The following is a 19265-nucleotide window of genomic DNA, read 5'->3' as shown; positions in this document are numbered from 1 at the left end:
GAGGACTGTGGTTGTGATGGATGTTGAGGACTGTGGTTGTGATGGATGCTGAGGAGGACTGTGGTTGTGATGGATGTTGAGTACTGTGGTTGTGATGGATGCTGAGGAGGACTGTGGTTGTGATGGACACTGAGGAGGACTGTGGTTGTGATGGATGTTGAGGACTGTGGTTGTGATGGATGTTGAGGACTGTGGTTGTGATGGATGTTGAGGAGGACTGTGGTTGTGATGGATGTTCAGGAGGACTGTGGTTGTGATGGATGTTCAGGAGGACTTTGGTTGTGATGGTTGTTGAGGACTGTGGTTGTGATGGTTGTTGAGGAGGATTGTTGTTGTAATGATTGAGGAGGACTGGTTGTGATGGTTGAGGACTGTGGTTGTGATGGTTGTTGAGGAGGATTGTTGTTGTGATGGATGTGTAGGAGGCCTGTGGTTGTGATGGATGTGTAGGAGGCCTGTGGTTGTGATGGTTGTTGAGGAGGACTGTGGTTGTACTCTGAGGAAGACTGTGGTTGTGATGGATGCTGAGGAGAACTGTGATTATGATGGATGTTAAGAAGAACACAGCTGGCATCTGATGGACAGAGACCACGGTTACTGCTAAATACTGCACAGTGCCTAGGACAGTGCCTACCACAAAGAATTACCCTACTGAGAACGTCAAAGATGCTGAAATTGGAAAAGCTGTTGTCAGTTTACTCAAATAGTAGTCTGTTCAGTACATTTGGAATATAATTCTTTCATAGACATTAGCCTTAAGCAAAACTTGCTAGTGCACCTTATCAACAAGCCATTGAGCTGTAACACCTCTGCACAACTAATAAACTGTTCAACAAAGTGGATACCAGGAAACTGAATCATGTTTGTGGAGGGAGGAGGGGAAGAGGTCAATAGAGTACAGACAAATGGAAGGGTAGGCATACACGGTGTATATGTGAGAATGGAGCCACATAAACTGAGGGTATGGATGAGGTTGGGAAAGCGGGGATAGAACCATGGAAAGGAAGACTGATCAAGATGCATTGTACTCATAAAAGGATTTGTTGAATTAAAACCCCTTTGTACAATGACTTAAAGAATAAAAACAATAATAAAAAGAAGTCATTGGAGGGCACCAAAGAAGGACAGACTGGGTGTGGTGGCTCATGCCTGTAGTCTCAGCCACCCAGGAGGCAGACGATTGCAGTTTGAGCCAGCCCAGGGTGCCCTGCCCCCAACAAAAAAGAACTAGTGAGGCCCATCTTAACAAATAAACCAGACAGTATGCCAAGCTATGCTAGCAAGCCATGGATAGGAGGGTCTCAGCCATCCCCCAGCAAAAATGTGAGACCCTATCTAAAACATAACTAGGGCATGGTTCAGGTAGAAGAGTGCCTACCTGAAAAGCACAGCCCTGATTTTAAACCCAATACCACAAGAAAAGAAGGAAAAGAAACAGGGACAATACCTCATCGTCACCAAGAAGCGGGTAATGTAGCTGATGGGCCCAAGTCAACACATTCCACAATCAGGAATTATTTCAGGAATTTCCCGATTTTGTAAAGTAATAAACATTGCTAAAAGCACACACACTCTGAGTTACTGGGCTATCTGGAAACCACTCATCTGACCGCTACAATCCTGAGGGAACCACCATTTGCTGGCCACCCAGGCTGAGCGAGGGCTGACAGCCTCTCTGTTCTTTTTGCTCTGCCCCAGGACTGCACCATCTGCATGGAGCGCCTCACAGCCCCCTCAGGTTACAAGGGCCCACAGCCAACCATCAAGCCTGACCTGGTGGGCAAGCTGTCCCGATGTGGACATGTCTACCATATCTACTGCCTGGTGGCCATGTACAATAACGGGAACAAGGTTAGTGCCGCGCAGTGAGGCCTGCTGGCCCCAAAGCTGGTCTGTGAAGGATCAAGAGCGTGGAGTCCATCCTCGTTCCTACCCTGGGGTGATCTGGGGAGTCTCACAGACAACACAGAATGGCACGGCTGAGCAGGGGCTGTTATCCCCCAAATCACAGTGTTAAGGAAACCTGCCTTCTCTGGCTCAGCTTCCCCAATCTGTACATGGGGTGTGCTGGTCTGAACGGAGGTAGACATCTCATCCATGGGGATTCTGAGGAGAGTACCCGGGTCTTACAGCCTATGGCTGGGTGAAGTGGGTCCCCATCCAAGAAGAAGGTGTTCTCTTATCACAGCGCTGGGCCCAGGGTGTGTGTTCACCCTGGTGTGAAGGGGTTCACGTGGCCTTTCTCTGGGCTAGCAATCTAATGGTGTTACATTCATTTTCCTCTGGTAGCTTCAAAGTACTTCTTGCTTTGTACTTGCTTGCTTGCTTTTCTTCTGTCATACTGGAGCTTGAACTCAGGCTCTAGGCACTGTCTCTTAACTTTTTTTTTTTTTTTTTTGCTCAAGGCTGGCATTCTACTGCTTGAGCCACAGCTCCACTTTGGGCCTTTTGCTAGTTAATTGGACTTTTCCTGCTTTGCGCTGGCTTTGAATCTGAATTCTCAGATCAGAGCTTCCTAACTAATTAGGATAATAGGCATAAGCCAACAGCACCCAGCCTTAAAACACTCCTGATTGGCCTTCCAAAGGCATTAAAGACTTGTGAATGTCTACCTGTCTACCTGGTAGACATTTGGCCCTCAGTGCTCCCCTTTCCCCCTTGGAGGATGGGAGAGCTGTTTGTCTCCATGAGTTGACACTGATCCCCATTCAGCTCTCAGGGAGACTTCTCTTATGATGTCTGTCTGTTTCTGCATTATTGATTTAGGGTCTTTCCTATGCCTAGAGTAACCTTCACTGCCATTTCCATGAATTCGAATCCAAGCTTATTTCACATCCAAGTCAACAATTTTTCTTATATCCCTCTCAACTTTCTACTTATCCAAGAAAATATCTGTCTGGAATTGAAGGGCTGTTCTCAGGGTCTCTTGCTAGTTGGGGGGTGGGGAGGGGTAGGGAGGGCGGGGAGGAGTTGGGTAGAAGTAAGAGAGGAAGCAGACTGCACTAGGCTCCTGAGTTAGGAGCTAAATGATGTTGGGCCAGACTATTTGGATCCATCAGAGTACATTTACATTTTCCATCTGTGAAGTGGAGATAAAAAAAATAATACCAGCTGATAAAGCTGGTATCATTATTACATTCAAAATGGAATCTCTTTGTACTATGGCTGTATTTTCCCCTTTCATCTTTATGAACCCTTTAGGATTGATGTTCCCAAAGGGCCAACCTTGGGATCTTTTTTAAATTATTATTAATTTTCATTTTACGAAGCAGTTTGTGAATATAATCCCCCTTGATCAATTTCACCCCATCAACATCTTCACCCATCCCTCCCAACCTACCTTTTCCCTCACTTGTCTTAATTGTATAGGTTATACATTGAATTCTTTTCTTTCCCCCTGTCAGTCATGGGGCTTGACGTCCAGGCTTGAACGCTTGTCCCTGAGCTCTTTTGCTCAAGGCTAATGCTCTACCACTTTGAGCCACAGCCCCACGCCCAGTTTTCTGGTGATTAATTGGAGATAAGAGTCCTCACAGACTTTCCTGCCTAGGGTGGCTTCGAACTTCGGGCTTCAGCTGACAGCCTCATGAGTAGCTAGGATTACAGGTGTGAGCCACTGGCGCCCGGCTCTCCATTGAATTCTTGGCTGAATTCTGTTCTTCTCTCCATTCGTCTACCCTTCTCCCCTTGACCCCATGCCACTTTTTTCAAGTACCTGTTTCCTGATATTTATTTCATGGAACTTTGACTTTGCAACATTGGACTCTTTCTCAAGTTCCTAGGGATCGAGGGTAAAAGTCTGGATCCTGTGCTCAGCCCCGGACTGATGGCTTTTGTTGGAACCTCTGGTGTTCAGAGGTTATTTTGGATTTAGAGGAAGTTCCTGAGCTCATTCATTCCGTTTTGGATGACTGAGTTCAAGAATGCCGAAGTAACTGGTTGCATTTATGTCTGTAACGCTTCAAAAATGTTTCCTAAGGCGTTCTCTTTTGTTCTCCTTTGCCCTCAGACTTTGAAGTGCATGTCTTGATGTTATCAAACAGACTCAGAGAGAAAGGAGGGACTCCACCAGAGGTCATGAAGAGAGTTAAAGCCACCACAGAGAATGGAATGCTGTTTTCAGAGGGAGAGAGAGTAGTTGCCCTGAATAGGAGCCATTCCTCTAAATGAATGAAAATGTCCTCAAAAATAGCTCTACCGAGGAGCTCTGTCTTCCTGAAGAGAAGGGGGTAGCAGAGAGGGCTTGGCTCCTAGCTTTCTACTGAAGTTGCTCTAAGCCTTCTCCGGCTCTGCCCCCACACTGCTTTTTGTTCGTTTGTTTGTTTGTTGTGTCTGTTTTTGTGAGTCTGGGAATCGGATTTGCTGTCCAGATCCTGCCCCCGACTCTCCCCTCTTACCAGGTGACACCAGGTCTTGCTGTGAAAACCATGACTCTTCACATCACTACCTCCAGAATATGTTAGTCACTTTTCATTGCTATGACAAAATACCTGATAAAAATAGCTTAAAAGAGGAAAGATTTATTTTAGCTCACAGTTTCAGAGACTTTAGTCTGTTTTCAAGAAGGAGAGGAAGAGGGAGAGGGAAAGAGAAAGAACAGGAGAGAGAGAGGAAGAGAGAGAGAGAAAGAGAGGGACTGTGGACAAGATAGACCCTTCCAAGGCACACTGCCAGTAACCTGCCTCCTTCAACAATCCCTGCCTCCTACATCTCCACAACTTTCCAATAATACCATCAAATTATGACTCTATCCATAGATATGTCCACTGATGAGGTCAGAGCCTTCATCTCCAATCACTTCCCTACAGCCCATCAACTGCCATCCAATCCTTTAACGCACAAGCTCCTGGGTGACATTCCAGACTAAAACCATGGCAACCCCTTGGGCCACTAAAGCGGGGGGGGGGGGGGGGCAGCAGGCAGAGCAGACCCACTGGAGTTCTAGCTCTGGCTAGCCGCAAGCCCTTTCATCTTACTGTGCCTGAAGTCTCTTCTCTATAAAACGAGCTTGTAATTCCTTCCTAGTTCCTATCAGAAGATGAGGCCTAAATAAGAGCACATGAAAACTGTAGCACAAGATTTAAAATGCTGCAGTTATTCCCTCTAGCTATTTATCATCACCCACACTTGTAAGCCAGTTTATAACTTTTCAAGGATTATTTTTCTAGAATCGTCTTCAGTTATTCCAGTACAGTGCCCAATTTATCTTTCTGAAGGAGTAACTTCCAAACCTGTGTAGGCATTTTGTCCTTCCATAGAAATCATCAAATACTGAGAAATGCCGCCACTGCTAGACACCCATGGATTATCTCATTTAATTCTTCCACAACCCAAGGACACAGGTACTATTATTATCCTTGTTCTGCAAGGAAACTGAAAAATAAAAGAGCTAAGGAGTATATCCAAGGTCACGCAGCAGGTTAGAATGACAGAACTGAGAAATCCAGGAAGCTTGACTTTAAATGTTATATTCCAAACTCCGCTCCCATCTGTTTCAGTGGACCTGGTGTGGAGTCAGACATCTTTATTTTTAGAAAACTCCCTAGATAATCCCGGCTCCCAGATACTTGCTATCTGTTCCTCTCATTTTGGGAGTTAAATCGTGATTCCTGAAGCAGGCTCTCTGTCCTGCTTAGCTGATCTCCTCATTGGGAACATCTCTCTTATGTCCCATAGCTTGAATTGTGGGTTATTTGTGCATTTTTTTTCCTGTTACTTTGGAAAAGGCAGAAACGGCCTAACTGTCTGGACAGGGTTTGGGGTGTATTCTTCAGATGGGTGCATATCGTCCTTCTGCCCTTGATCATCGTGAGCTGGATGAGAGGTGATCACTAAAGCCCTTCTCCAATCTTTCTGTTTTGGATTTGCCTCCTTAGGATGGTAGTCTGCAGTGTCCAACCTGTAAGACCATTTATGGGGTGAAGACAGGCACCCAGCCTCCCGGGAAGATGGAGTACCACCTCATCCCGCACTCTTTGCCTGGCCACCCAGACTGCAAAACCATCCGGATTATCTACAGCATCCCCCCTGGCATTCAGGTGAGATGGCCACAAGGCTTGGCTTGGATTGTTTACAGGTAACATGTTATGCCATGAAAAATCTCCTTCCTACTGTCCTCTCCCTTCTGCAGGGCCCAGCTCCCCCTACTCACCCAACATACATACATACACACTATTGTTCTTATTTTCTTACGCATCCTTCCAGGATTCTTTGTGCACAGGCAGCAGAGACGGCATCCACCCCTCCCATTTTTACACAAAGAGTGGCATTTTTGGTGCATTGTTTTACACCCTGCATTTTTCAATGAACAATGTAGTCTATAGTTTCCCCCATGTCCGTATAGAAAGAGCTTCCTCATTCTTTCTTAGGCCTGCGTAATAAACCGTTGTATAAATAACTCAATTCCCTCCCATTTGACATTCATATGTATTTTTCTAATCTTTTGTTATAATAAATAATGTTGTAATGAATAGCCTTGCACCCACACAATTCTATCGGTAGATCCATTTTTAGAAGTGGAATTTTTTTTTTTTTTGGTTGGTTGTAGGGCTTGAACTCTGGGTCTGGGCGCTGTCCCTGAGCTCCTCAGCTCAAGACTAGCACTCTGGGGCTGGGAAGGTGGCTCAGTGGTAGAGTGCTTGCCTTGCATGCATGAGGCCCTGAGTTCGATTCCTCAGCACCACATAAGCAAAATGAAAAAAGCCGGAAGTGGCGCTATGGCTCAAGTGGTAGAGCGCTAGCCTTGAGCTGAAGAGCTGAGGGACAGCACCCAGGCCCAGAGTTCAGGAAAAAAAAAAAAAAAGACTAGCACTCTACCACTTGAGCCACAGCACCACTTCCAGAAGTGGAATTCTTTTTTTTTTATTATTATATTTTTATTATCTTTAAGTAGTTGTACAAAGAAATTATCATTCAACAAATCTGTTTAAGGATACATCTTGATCGATGTCACCCCTTTCCTTAGAAGTGGAATTCTTGGCTGAGCAGTTATTTACAGTTTGACTTCGACAGTTACACAAGGCTTTGCTTTTTGGATTTGGAAAGACAGTCCTAGGGAACAAATCTGAATAATCTTCCTTCCTACAAGTAAGTAAATGCAACCAAGTCCCACCCTTCACACAGTGAAGCTTTTTCTAAAGTTCTGAATATTCTAGGATGCGGACTGGATTCATTTCTTCAGCCTATATCTATTAGTTTGGCCTCTTTTACTCCCTCTTACTTGAATTCTACGAGTTTTGTCTTTTACCTAACAAATACTTGAGGGTGAATTGTGGTGTAGGCATATTCCTGGTACTGAACAACGTACAAACCACGCAGGGCTTGATCTCTGAAAGCTGAATTCTAGGGAAGCTGGGAGGTTATAAAGTCAACAAATAAACAAGGTAGTTCCAAAGAGTGGTGTGATGAGGAAATAAAACAGGAAGGTATGATAGCCCATAAAACAATTGAGAAACACATGATTGCTCCGTGTGGGGAGCAATCAACTGGGAAGGAGAAAAATATAAATAACTTCACCAACTAACCTAGACCAAAAAAAAAAAAAAGGAAGAAAGCAGATGTGCTGCAGATGCCCGGATGAGAGGGAGTGTAAACAAAGGGAAACACAAGGCCTTCCATGTCCAGTGAACCTGAGTTTCCATTCCTGACTGAGTCATCGTTCGCTGGAGGCTTGGACAGCTGCCCGCTCATGCTGAGCTTGGTCTGTTCACATGTACTGGGGACAGAAGGAGTGGTGTGGGGTGGGAGAGACCATCGTCGTATGCATCTTGGAGTGCTGGACACAGTCTGAAGAGGCGTGGTACTTGGTTGCCTTCATTGTTTGAGGGCTTAGGTGCACCTGTCTGGAAGGGAAAAAGAGACATGGTGGTGGAGAGCTCTGAAAGATGTGAAGAAATGGAAAGGATTTTTAGTTGGAAGATTAGCAAGTGGAGATGGGGAAAGGCAATGAGGAAACGTTCAAGGCTCAAGGCTTGCTAAGGGGGTAGAGGGGCGGAAGTATGATGGGAATGTAGGTGACTGGCAGTGATTGAAAGGGGCTGTAGTCAGGTCACAGGAGGCCTTGAGCACTGGCAGGTATTGAGGAAACCCTTGAAGAGCAGGTGTATGAGTAGGATTGTGAAAGGTCACGTGATCAGGACTAAGCTTTAGGAGAATTGGCCTGACAAAGACCTGAGAAGGGAAAAGACAGATAAGGAGACCAGGGTAGCAGTCTAGGCCTCCAGTCAGTGGGTTGAGTGAGTTTGCTTAAGTGGAACACTCCTGAACAACCAACTGACTGACCTGGTTTCCGTTAGGCTGTGCATTGTAGGAAGCAAAAACATCAGACTCTGATCTAAGATTCAATCCCCAAGACCTACAACTAGTTAACAGCAATCAAGATGGATGAAAATAGGAAAACTGGCAGAAAGAGAGTGAAAGTAGACTGTATTGATTGACAAGCACAAAGGCCAGGGTGGGATATTCATTAAGGAGAGGTAACCTTTCAGGCCTCCAAGGCAAATGATCAGAGATCCTCCCCTGGGGTGCGGAGGGGATGTCTGCCGCCTCTGCAGAGCCCTGACTCCTTGAGGAATGTCTGTATTCGGGGGGAATGTGTGTCTCGGTGCAGACTTAACTGCTGAGAAGCAGTAGCTACAGGCTCAGTTCTGTGTCCCTCAGAACTGAGGGTCACGTGAATTTGAGCTTCTGAGAGGCTTTGAGACCTTCGAGCACTGCTTCCCCTGCAGAGAACAAGTCCCTAGAGCAAAAGCTCTGGGCTGCACCGAGACAGAGTCGTGACCGCTCTACCTGGCCACCTGCCCAGAATACACAGCCTGGCTGGGTCAGTGCCAGGCAGAGTTTTGAGTTGGACACATTACCACAACCACCCCCGACAGAAGAGAAGCAGTTGGAGCCATGGCCCAACTGAGTGCCCTCACAGACGTGGTTTGACCAGCAGCAGCCCTGTCTAAGGTGATGCTGGACGATCTGCCGCGGTTCCTCAGGACTGGGAAATCATCACTGTCAGAGCCTGCAGCTCCAAGAAGACATCACTTCTTTCAGCTTATAGGGACCTTTCTGCTCTCTGAGAACCACACCACACCCCCGCTCTGCCCCTTGCATTTACCTTCTTCATTCAGCTGGTCAAATTATAAGCCATCTTGAGCTGTAGGATTCAAATCCAAACCATACTTTAAAAAAATTAACTTTGGGCCATTTTGCACAAGAAAGAATGAAAATACTGTGTGCTCTAAGTTTTGTCATCCACTTGTTCAGCCCCAATGCATTTACTGATCACCTGTGGGACGGTTTGTGTCAGGATTTATGTCTGACATTAGTGACATTGTAGTGGTTGTATCTGCAAGGGTTTTTGAAAACGCATTTCTGTCTCTGCAGGGTATGCTCAGAATTGACAGACAAATGTTTGTGCTGGTGAAAAATACATGCGTGGTGGCTGAAACTCTATGGCTTTCATGAGGTGCTAAAGGGGGTCAGTGAAGTCATGGTGGTCCCTAATTAGGAAATCTGGTATCTTGGTCTATTATGTGTTGCTATAACAGAATACCTGAGGTTGGACAATTTATTAAAAAAAAAACCTCTTTATTCAATGGGAAGGAGGATAGACAAAAGAGAGGGAAGGTGGGCAAATGTGATCATAATCCTCAATGTATGTACATGAAAATAAAACAAGAAAACTTGAATAAGATGGATATGGGAGAGGGGAAGAATGATGGAGGAGGTGACTTTGATCAAGGTGCATTGTCTACATAAATGGATAGGTGAAAAATGAAACCCCCTTGTACAATGATTTGAAGATAATCTTTTTTAATGTATGAAGGTTTAGGTGGCAATGGCTCTGAAGGCTAGAAAGCTCAAGACCCACAGATATTTCTGGTAGCATTTGGCCAGGACCTCGGGCGGCTTCCACTCATGGCAGAGAACAAAAGAAAGCAGCCTGGCCTTATAGCAAGACACTTTCCCAGTAACCAGTAGTCTAGTCTCTTGAGAGCAAGGTGGAAACTCCTGTTAGAAAGGCATCAATCCCTCTGGACAAGCTTGCTAGCCCTTATAGACCCCATGTATCAAGCTCCAGTGGCAGCTTCATGCCAACAAGTTTCAGAAGGGACAAACCATACCCCACACCACAGCACCTGGATCCCAGCTCCATTCTGCGTCCATTTCTTTCCCAGTCAGTGACTTGAGACTACTTGTTTAATAGGGTATTAAGTGATGACAGGTGAAATGTTGCTAACAGATTTTTAGTCCTGAATTACACAATCCATGTGGACCACACGCAGACAAATAAAAATCCGTGAGGACAAAGGAGGAGACACACAGGAATGAATTGTTGTAGAATATTGCAGTGGTGCAACTCATAGCTCAGAGACACTTGGTGATTCTGAGTAGTTCAGAGGTGAGAAGTGGAGGATGTGGCTTAGGAAATGGAAGCTTCAGTTTCAGCAAAGCTGTGAAGATTGTGGAAGCCATGGGACTTCTCTGGGCTTTAGTTTTTCCTTATTTAGAAAACAGTAAATGATGTTAGTGGCAATGGTGATATTTAAAAAAAAAAGAAAAAAGAAAAACAACTTTGTTTTCAAGCTTTTCCTGTGCACCTGGGCACCAAAACCACTTAAAATTCACGTCCCACTGAGGGAGTATGTCAAGTATGTCAAAGAGATGAGAAACAGAAACCCAGCTAATCTAACTAGGTCATGCATTTCTCCTCCAATCCCAACTCTAAGGATGTATGCAGGTGTAGGAAATAACCAGCTCCCTTGCTTTTGGGGTCTCTGTCTAGACTCTTGTCACAGTTTTTATTGTCATCATTATTTGAATTAGCTCCAGTTTGTACTTCCCTCTTAGCAGATATCTCAATGGATAGGTATATTTTTTTTGTCAGCCATTGAGTTTAAACTCAGGACTGAGTGCTGTCCCTTTTTGTTTGTTTGTTTGTTTGTTTTTGCTCAAGGCTAGCACTGTACCATGTTGAGACACAGCTCCACTTTCTGGTGTTTAGGTGGTTAATTGAAGATAAAAGTGTCATATGGACTTTCCTTCCCCAGGCTGGCTTTGAACCAAGATTCTCAGATCGCAGCCTCCTGAGTCAAATATATATTCTTAACATACTGTTTGTTTTCTTTCTGCTTTCAGGGTCCAGAACACCCGAATCCTGGAAAGAGTTTCAGTGCCCGTGGTTTCCCAAGACACTGCTACCTTCCAGACAGTGAGAAAGGGAGAAAAGTAAGAGCAGATGTTTCACTATGTAGAAATGGGGGGTTTCATCTTTGGTTGGTATCTGAAGTTTCGCTTCCTGTAATGCACAGACCAGAGAGTCCCAGGCCTCTTTTAAGTCTAAATACACCTGGTAACAAGGTCATATCCAAGTCATGTGATCTTAACATGTGAGTCAAGGTCATATCTATCCCATAGGTAGGGTGGATATAATGAGAATGTTTTTGCAAGTGGGTGATCTATTTTTGGATCCCTTGTCTAGAGCCTTGCTGCTTAAGGGATCCTACTAGAAACATAGCATAACCCTTAGGAGCTTAATAGAAATTCAGAACTAGAACCCACCCCATCTTAACAAGATCCCTAGCTCATCGTGTTTTATATGGAATTGTGAGGAGTAATGCTCTGGGGCGACCAACTTAATTAGTAGGAGATTATTTTATTTTTATGTACTTTCGTACTCTTGGACTCATTCCAAAAACAGCAGAGGGAGTAATCATGGGTGTCTGGATTCCTAGTAATTCATAATCAGGCTTCAGTGAACTCTAATTAGAATAGAACTCCTAATTAGGTTCTACGAGCTCTAATTAGAGTAAAAATTTCCATATTTGTCTTTCTGTGGATCAGGACCCAGAAAAAGCAAAAAACAAAACCTACTGGTTTCTCAGCGTCTCTTCTGATCTCAAGAGGGGAAAGAACCAGTGTGGTTTAATCCGTTTTGCTCTCCAAATTTCAGCAGCTGACTACAACCAATGTTTAGTTTCCATGTACTTTGCATGTCAGTGGTGATATTGTGGCTGTGGATTGTTACAACAAAATACCCCAGGCTGGCTGACTGATAAACACAGAAATGTATTTCTCACAGCTCTGGAGTCTGAGAAGTTCGAGATCAAGGCAGTGGCTGATTTGGTATCTGGCAAGGGTCCACTTCCTGTTCATAGACAAAGCCTTCTTTTTATGACCTCCCATGGAGCACAGGGTCTCTCCCAGCTGTCTTTTATAAGAGCGCTAATCCCATTCATCGAGATTTATTCCCATGACCTAATCGCTGTGGATAGTTCCCACCTCCTAATATTGTCTGTCTTCTTGGGAGAAGAATTTCAACATAGTCCATGTTCTTCCTGTGGAAAGGGGATAGGCGACCAAGACAGAATCCAAGGGGTAGTGTGTCATCCCATTTAGACTTCTAGAAGCTTCTTACATTCATTCACATTTGATAGGCCCCATCAAGTCATGGACAGGTTAGGAAGGGCTGAGTAGGTGAAATGTGAACAGGGAGGCATTTAGGTCTCATGACAAGAGGTAGGGGTATGTTCCCTGCTTCTCTGATAGTCTAGAACCACAAGAGAATCACCCACACAGTGAAGATGTGCCAACAAAATGTCCTCAGAGGGGCTGGGAAGGTGGCTCAGTGGTAGAGTGATTGCCTTGCATGCATGAGGCCCTGGGTTCGATTCCTCAGCACCACATAAGTCGAAAAAAGCCCGAAGTGGCACTGTGGCTCAAGTGGTAGGGTACTAGCCTTGAGCTGAAGAACTGAGAGACAGTGCCCAGGCCCAGAGTTCAGTCTCCATGACCGACCAAAAAAAAAAAAAAAAAAAACAATGTCCTGAGATAAGCAGTCAGGACTAGGCCTCGGGCATCTCTCCTTGAACAGTCATTTTTCTGTGCCTAAACTGTAGATCAGAATCCCTGCTGTTTACTCCATTCTATAGTTTACTATAATGCTTGAATTGTGTTTTCAAGGCTTTTTCTTCTTCCTTCCTCTTTATTTAATTGATTTATTTATTTATTGCCTATCCTAAAGCTTGAATTCTGGGCCTGCACACTCACTCTAAGCTCCTCTTGTTCAAGGCGAACACTCTACCACTTGAGCCATTGCACCATTTCTGGCTTTTTCTGTGATTTAATTGAAGATAAGAGTCTCATGGTCTTTCCTGCCCAGGCTGGCTTAGAACTGTGATCCTCAGATCTCAGCCTCCTGAGTAGCTAGGATTACAGGCATAAGCCACTGGCTCCCAGCTAGCCTTCTTCTTTAGATTAATTATATTTTCCAAATATGAGGGCGCGAACTAGGCCTTGACATAATCTTATACTGGCAGTCTGACCTGCTGCGTGCATCTGGCTCATTCCTCCATGGATTGCTTTCTAAACAACTTGACTTCTTTTATAATTCTTCCTTCTTACCTACTTAATTCTTCATCATTCCCTTGCTACCAGATCAGTCACCCCAAAGTATGGTTTCTTAATGAGAAATGAAATTTGAAAGTAACACACAACGGAGCCGGGCACCAGTGGCTCACACTTATAATTTTAGCTTCAGGAGGCTAAAATCTGAGGACCATGATTTGAAGACAGCCTTGGGCAAGAAAGTCAGGGAGACTTTTATCTCCAAGTAATGCTAAAAAGCCAGAAGTGTAGCAATGATTCAAGTGATAGAGCATTAGTAGCTTTGAATGAAAAGCTAAGGAATAATGCCCAAGCCCTGAGTTCAAGGCCAAGTCCTGGCACACACAGACAAATAAGAAACAATAAACCATGGTTTTGATGATTCACCCTTTGTTCTTCCCAAAGTACAATATTCTCCATTTGACTTAGAACGCCTACCACAGTGTGGATTTGAACTTGCCTCTCTCACTAATGTTCTCTAGTGAGATTCTCGTTGTCCTTGGCTTGCTGTAGCGGGACCCTAACTTTGGCTTTGCTGCAGACTGAGGGATGCAACCACATGTGGGCCTTGGAGCTGGGTCAGCCTGAGCTCCAGACCTTGTTCTGCCATGTACTGTCTGTTGAAACTGGTAGAAAGTTTCGTGTTTTTAGACTAACCTATACATTGCGGTGAGAATTTCTCTCTGTATGGACAGAACCACTGTAGGAACTAAGTGAAAGTAGCATTTGTAAAATGCAGTGTGATGTCAGCTCTTGTAAATACCCATGCCTTGGGTGTATGTTGGCATATCCTTTCCTCTTGATTTACCGTAGATCCTCCCCATTCAGAGAGAGACTCAGCGTCTCTCTCTAAATCTATACTGACCTTTCTCTGAGCTGTGTAGTCAAGCAGAACCTGGAGGTCAAACTCTTAACTCCCATCCCACACTCTCCCACCCACCACCTATAAGAGTAGGGCATCATTTTTGTTTGTTTGTCTTCTGGGCTTCTATTTTCCATTGTCAGAAATGGGGGGGGGGGATCATGAGAGCATGTGTCTCATCAATCTCCATAACCACCACATCTCATCCAATCTCAGTAACCACCACATGACTAAATGCCTTGCATTTAGTAAGTAACCACTTGGGAAATGTTATCTCATATTTTTAAATTTAGTATTATTATTCTACTACCACTCTGCTTTTACAGCCACCAATCAAAGCATGTTCACAATAGTTTCATTTTGAACCAAAAGAATTTTATCAGCTGCCTTCTTCACGCTGGACATTATTCTGACCAAGACTTGGAATAGAGCATTAGAGATAAATGTTTCTCACACACGATTTGGTAGGATTTAGCAAAATAGAAAATTATGCGATCCTGGTTACCTTCTCTGGGCCTCAATTTCTCCACTTGTGAAATTGGGACAGTAGTAGTAGTACCAGCCATGTACCTTCTCCAAGTGTGCGTGTGAGGACCAGTGAGGAAATAAATATAAATTATATATATATATAAAGTAGACCCAAAGAGTTCAAAGTGCTTGACACTGTCACTAGAGAAGTACTGTACGTCAAACTTTAGCCATTAGTAAATGAGTTCTACTTTGAAATAGTGGTGGTGAAGGGTAGAGATTCCGTTCATCAGATCGTAAGCACCTTCAATTCCTGCATACTGCACTTTAAAATGTATATTTTGCCAAATGCTGGTGACTCATGTTTGTAATCCCAGCTACTCAGGAGGCTGAGATATAAGGATCATGGTTCGAAGCCAGCCCAGGCAGGAAATTCCGTGAAACTCTTATGTCCAATTAACCACTCAAAAAACTGGAAGCGGTGCTGTGGCTCAAAGTAGTAGAACACTAGCCTTGAACCAAAAAGCTCAGGGACAGCACGTAGGCCCTTAGTTCAAGCCCCATGACTGACCAAAATAATAATACTATAATAATAATAATAATAATAATAATAATCTCATGTTTGTAGCTTATACTTTAAAATACTGTAATCCATAAACTGGTATGAAAATGCTTTCCATGTAGTCTTCATAACTTTTGGGGCAGATTATATGATCACCATTTTCTAAATGTGGGAATTAAAGAGACGCTTGAGGGGCTGGGAAAGTGGCTCAGTGGTAGAGCGCTTGCCTTGCATGCATGAGGCCCTGGGTTCGATTCCTCAGCACCACATAAGCAGAAAAAGCTGGAAGTGGCGCTGTGGCTCAAAGTGGTAGAGCACTAGCCTTGAGCTGAAGAGCTGAGAAACAGCGCCCAGGCCCAGCATTTAGGCCCCATGACCAGCAAAAAAAACCAGACAGACAAACAATAAAGAGACGCTTGAATTTCCACAAGCTCCCACCATTATTCATTCGTAGAGCTGAGACTCACACTTTGACTCCAAGTTCCAATCTTTCTCCCACTGGATTGCTTCCCACACGGGTGATTGAGGAAGGAGTAGGGGACCCTTGGGACAGCTCTGCTGTCCCAGAGGTAAGTGTCTGACCCACCGTGAGCACCTGCCTTTGTTTCCCTATCTCCGTCCTGCTAGGTTCTGAAGCTGCTGCTTGTGGCCTGGGACCGCCGCCTCATCTTTGCCATCGGGACCTCCAGTACCACGGGCGAGTCAGACACCGTCATTTGGAACGAAGTGCACCACAAGACAGAGTTTGGCTCTAACCTCACTGGCCACGGCTACCCAGATGCCAATTACTTGGATAACGTGCTGGCTGAATTGGCTGCCCAGGGCATCTCAGAGGACAGCGCTTCCCAGGACAAGGACTGAGGCTGGAAGGGTTTTGATAACCACCAGGTCCATGGGGGACTGCAGAACAGCAAGTAGGGAGAGTTGAGGTAGAAGTTGGTACCATGCCTTCCTGACTCCCTCATCTCCCCTCTTGCCCCATCTCCATCCTTCATCCCCCGCCCCCCCAGCCTCAGGGGGATACACCCAGATGGACAAAGGTGATGTCATTCATAAACTTCATCCAACATACAGGGGACGTGGGTTGAAGATCATCCTTAGTCTGGTCCCGTGGAGTGTTCTGGTGCTGGGTAGGCAAGGACTCTCCCCCTCCCTCCTCCAAGTAGGGGGTCATGGCCAGCACATTGCAGGGTATGGACAGTACATGGGCTTTCCATACCTGGACCTTGTGAGGCAGAAGTTCCTTGCCCGAGGAAGCTTCTTGCTGTTTCCGCTCTGCTTTGAAAGCGGAATTTCCACCTCTCTCTCTTTCTTGTGAGACAGGGAGGTGCCATTGTGCCAGGCTGGGGGGAGGGCGAAGGGGAAGGCCCCGCCAAATGGCTGCCACGTCAGAAGTCAAATGCCTTGGTGTAGAGTGGGAAAGCATTTCCTGCTGAGTGGGTCGGAGAGGCAGCCTCTCCTTGAACTCTTCTCCTAAGTCCTCAGCTTCTCCAGGCCCTTCCGTCCTCCTCCTCACACCCTTGACCTGGTCCAAAGAGGCGTCTGGTTCTCTTGGGTGGATGGAAAGATTCTGGGATAGCATCCCAGAATGCTCTTTCAACCCTTCGCTGATAGAACCAGAACCTGCAGTCTGTTGAGCATCTGCCCTGTCCAAAGGGAGAGGAGCCCAGGCCTCCTTCCCAGCTCATCCCAGACCAGCTCAAAGATACCATGAGTTTCATGAAGCCACTGTGAGAGTAGCCCACACGAGGCTCTGTACTGTTTGTGCATGTGCATATGTGCGTGCGTGCGTGCGTGCGTGTGTGTGTGTGTGTGTGTGTCACAGGGCCACGCTGTCCCTCAACTCTGTTTCACAAGATGCCAAACCCCAGTTCCGATGGGGATCAAGTAGTCAGGGTCCGTGATTTTTCCTTACCCGTGCCTGACTAGCTCATAATGAACTTGCGTCTGAATGGAGTCAGAACAGTACTTGGAGAGATACGATGAGGTGAGAGCTGGGTTCTCCTCCTCTGCCCTCTCCCCTGTTGCTTTTCAAGACTGGATCGGAGCCAGCCTGCATCCAGTGTCTGTTTCTGTGAGGATTTCAGTCTATCTTCATGCAACTGTCCTAGGTCCAGCCCAGAAATGGTTCTAGATTCCCCGTCCTGCCAACCCCATCGATTACAGATTGACCCAGAGCATGGCAGCAAAGCCTCTTTAGCCCATTCCTAAGCAGGGATGGGACCACATATGGTCTTATCCAACCTGCATCTGGGCTGTGTCCCAGATGCCGTCCATCTCCTCAGAACAGCCTCTTACCTTTGGTTCCCAATAAAGAATGGATTGGGAGTCAAGGAGGAAAGAGGGAGAAATGAAGAAGGGAAACCCAGTTCAGGAAATCCAATTCCATCTTGAAAAGTAGGAGTTTTGTTTTGGTTTTTTTGAACTGTTTGGAGGGAAGTTCCTCTGGATACTAATTTGAATTTATATACCTCACGTTTTGGAGGTTTGTCATATAAATATATATATATATATATTCATATATATTTCATAAGATTTGGAAGGTTTTTAATGCTTGGAAAAGTAGAAACAAAGGAACCTTCAACAATGGTACTTAAGACAAAGGCTAAGCTTTTGTGAGAGCCAGCTCTGTAGCTGCCTGCCATGGGGCCATTTTGCTATTGGTGTGGCCAGTGGATTCAGCTGAAGGCCATGTAGCTCCCCAGGACTTGCTGGTGCTGAATTCTCCTTCATGCTCTCAGAATGGCTACAGGGGTGTTGATTTGGTCCATCAGAAGGAGTTGTGATAGGAGGAATGCTTCCTGTCCTCTTAGCTCCAGTCTCTCCATTCAGTGAGATGCTGATTTGCCTCACCAGCAGACCAGGAGACTGGTCCTGAGTTCACTGCACCTCCAGCTACATTCCTGCCACAGCTAGGGAGGAAGCAGCAGAACTGTCCCCTTCCATCCCTTGGACAGCCTCACGATAGGATTAGCGTCATCGCCTCCTGCATCCACGCCAAGTACTTGCTAGGCTTCTTGGCCACTGGGATGAAGGCCTGTGGGTAGGAACGTGCAATGGGAAGCGGAGGAAAAAGACATGAAGAAACGCTTTGGTAGCCGGGAATAGACAGTAGAGAGACGCTTCATCGGGCAGAAGAAGGTGTTAAGTGGGAAGGAGACAGGCAAGGACAGGAAGAAGAGGACCCCAGAGGGGGTCTTAAGGAGTCAATGTGCCTGCGGCAATACTCAGCCTTCACACCTACAAGCCTTTCCCCCCTAGGACTGTGATAGGTCCCCGCCCTACTTCTCTTTCTGTCTGGGGATGCTCAGGAGGAGCTACCTCACGCTCCTGCTGCTCTGCTTTGGGCTTGCTTCACAGGAAGGATCTTGGATCTCCTGTCTAACAACTGTGCCAGGTATCACAAGAGGGGCATAGCCTTCCCCTGGTACCAGCCTAGAAAAGTACAGCCTCCATTTCGGGGAGAACCGTGCCCATAGAACCCCGGGGCACCCACTATGTGGATACAAGGCATTTCCCACTAGAGGCCCTGCTGTGCTCTCCTGGCCTAAGCAGGGACTCCCGTGCTTTTCCTTTCGTGGTCTTAGCACCAGCAGCCTGGTTCTCCCTTCCTGAGTCTCTAGGTCAACACCTGGGATTGCAGAGACACACTCGGTCAGACGCGCATCCCTTAAAAGGTTATAGGATATATACATGTTTGCCTGTGCCTTTGTGTTTTCATTCCCCCTCCCCTTGTTTTGTAAAACTTTGGACTTCTCTGTGCTTTCATACTTGGTCAAAAGTACTTGTCCTGGTTACTGCACTGTTTGGTGCATGGGAGAAGGCCCATGGGGCGAAAGTGGGGACCCCTGCCCCTTCTCCTGGTCTGTGGTCTCTGGCGCCTGAGTGGGGGCTTCTGGGAGAGGGCAGTTACATGTCCACCTGTAGTGTGTTCTGTTTGTAAACTGCTGTGTTTTGAAGTTGTTTGGGGGTTGTTTTCTTTTTTTTTTTTTTTTT

The 19265-nt window shown here is 45.8% G+C and overlaps 1 protein-coding gene across 2 annotated transcripts in view; it reads left to right on the top strand.

Moving 5' to 3' along the window:
• The window catches only part of Dtx4 (deltex 4, E3 ubiquitin ligase), a 35403-nt gene extending 19248 nt beyond the window's left edge, over positions 1-16155 (top strand). Inside the window, exons 6-9 of one of the 2 annotated variants that reach the window (XM_013029240.1) lie at positions 1699-1851; positions 5877-6038; positions 11131-11220; positions 15897-16155. In XM_013029240.1, the coding sequence (XP_012884694.1) occupies positions 1699-1851; positions 5877-6038; positions 11131-11220; positions 15897-16130 (639 nt within the window). In that variant the 3' untranslated portion in view covers positions 16131-16155. The remainder of the gene's footprint in view (positions 1-1698; positions 1852-5876; positions 6039-11130; positions 11221-15896) is intronic. The other variant, XM_013029242.1, reaches the window with a different exon arrangement.
• Positions 16156-19265: the final 3110 nt, after the last annotated feature.

Source organism: Dipodomys ordii, unplaced genomic scaffold, assembly GCF_000151885.1.
Source record: "Dipodomys ordii isolate 6190 unplaced genomic scaffold, Dord_2.0 Scaffold117, whole genome shotgun sequence".
NCBI classification, from domain to species: Eukaryota; Metazoa; Chordata; class Mammalia; order Rodentia; family Heteromyidae; genus Dipodomys; species Dipodomys ordii.
This window is presented reverse-complemented; position numbering and strand designations above follow the sequence as displayed.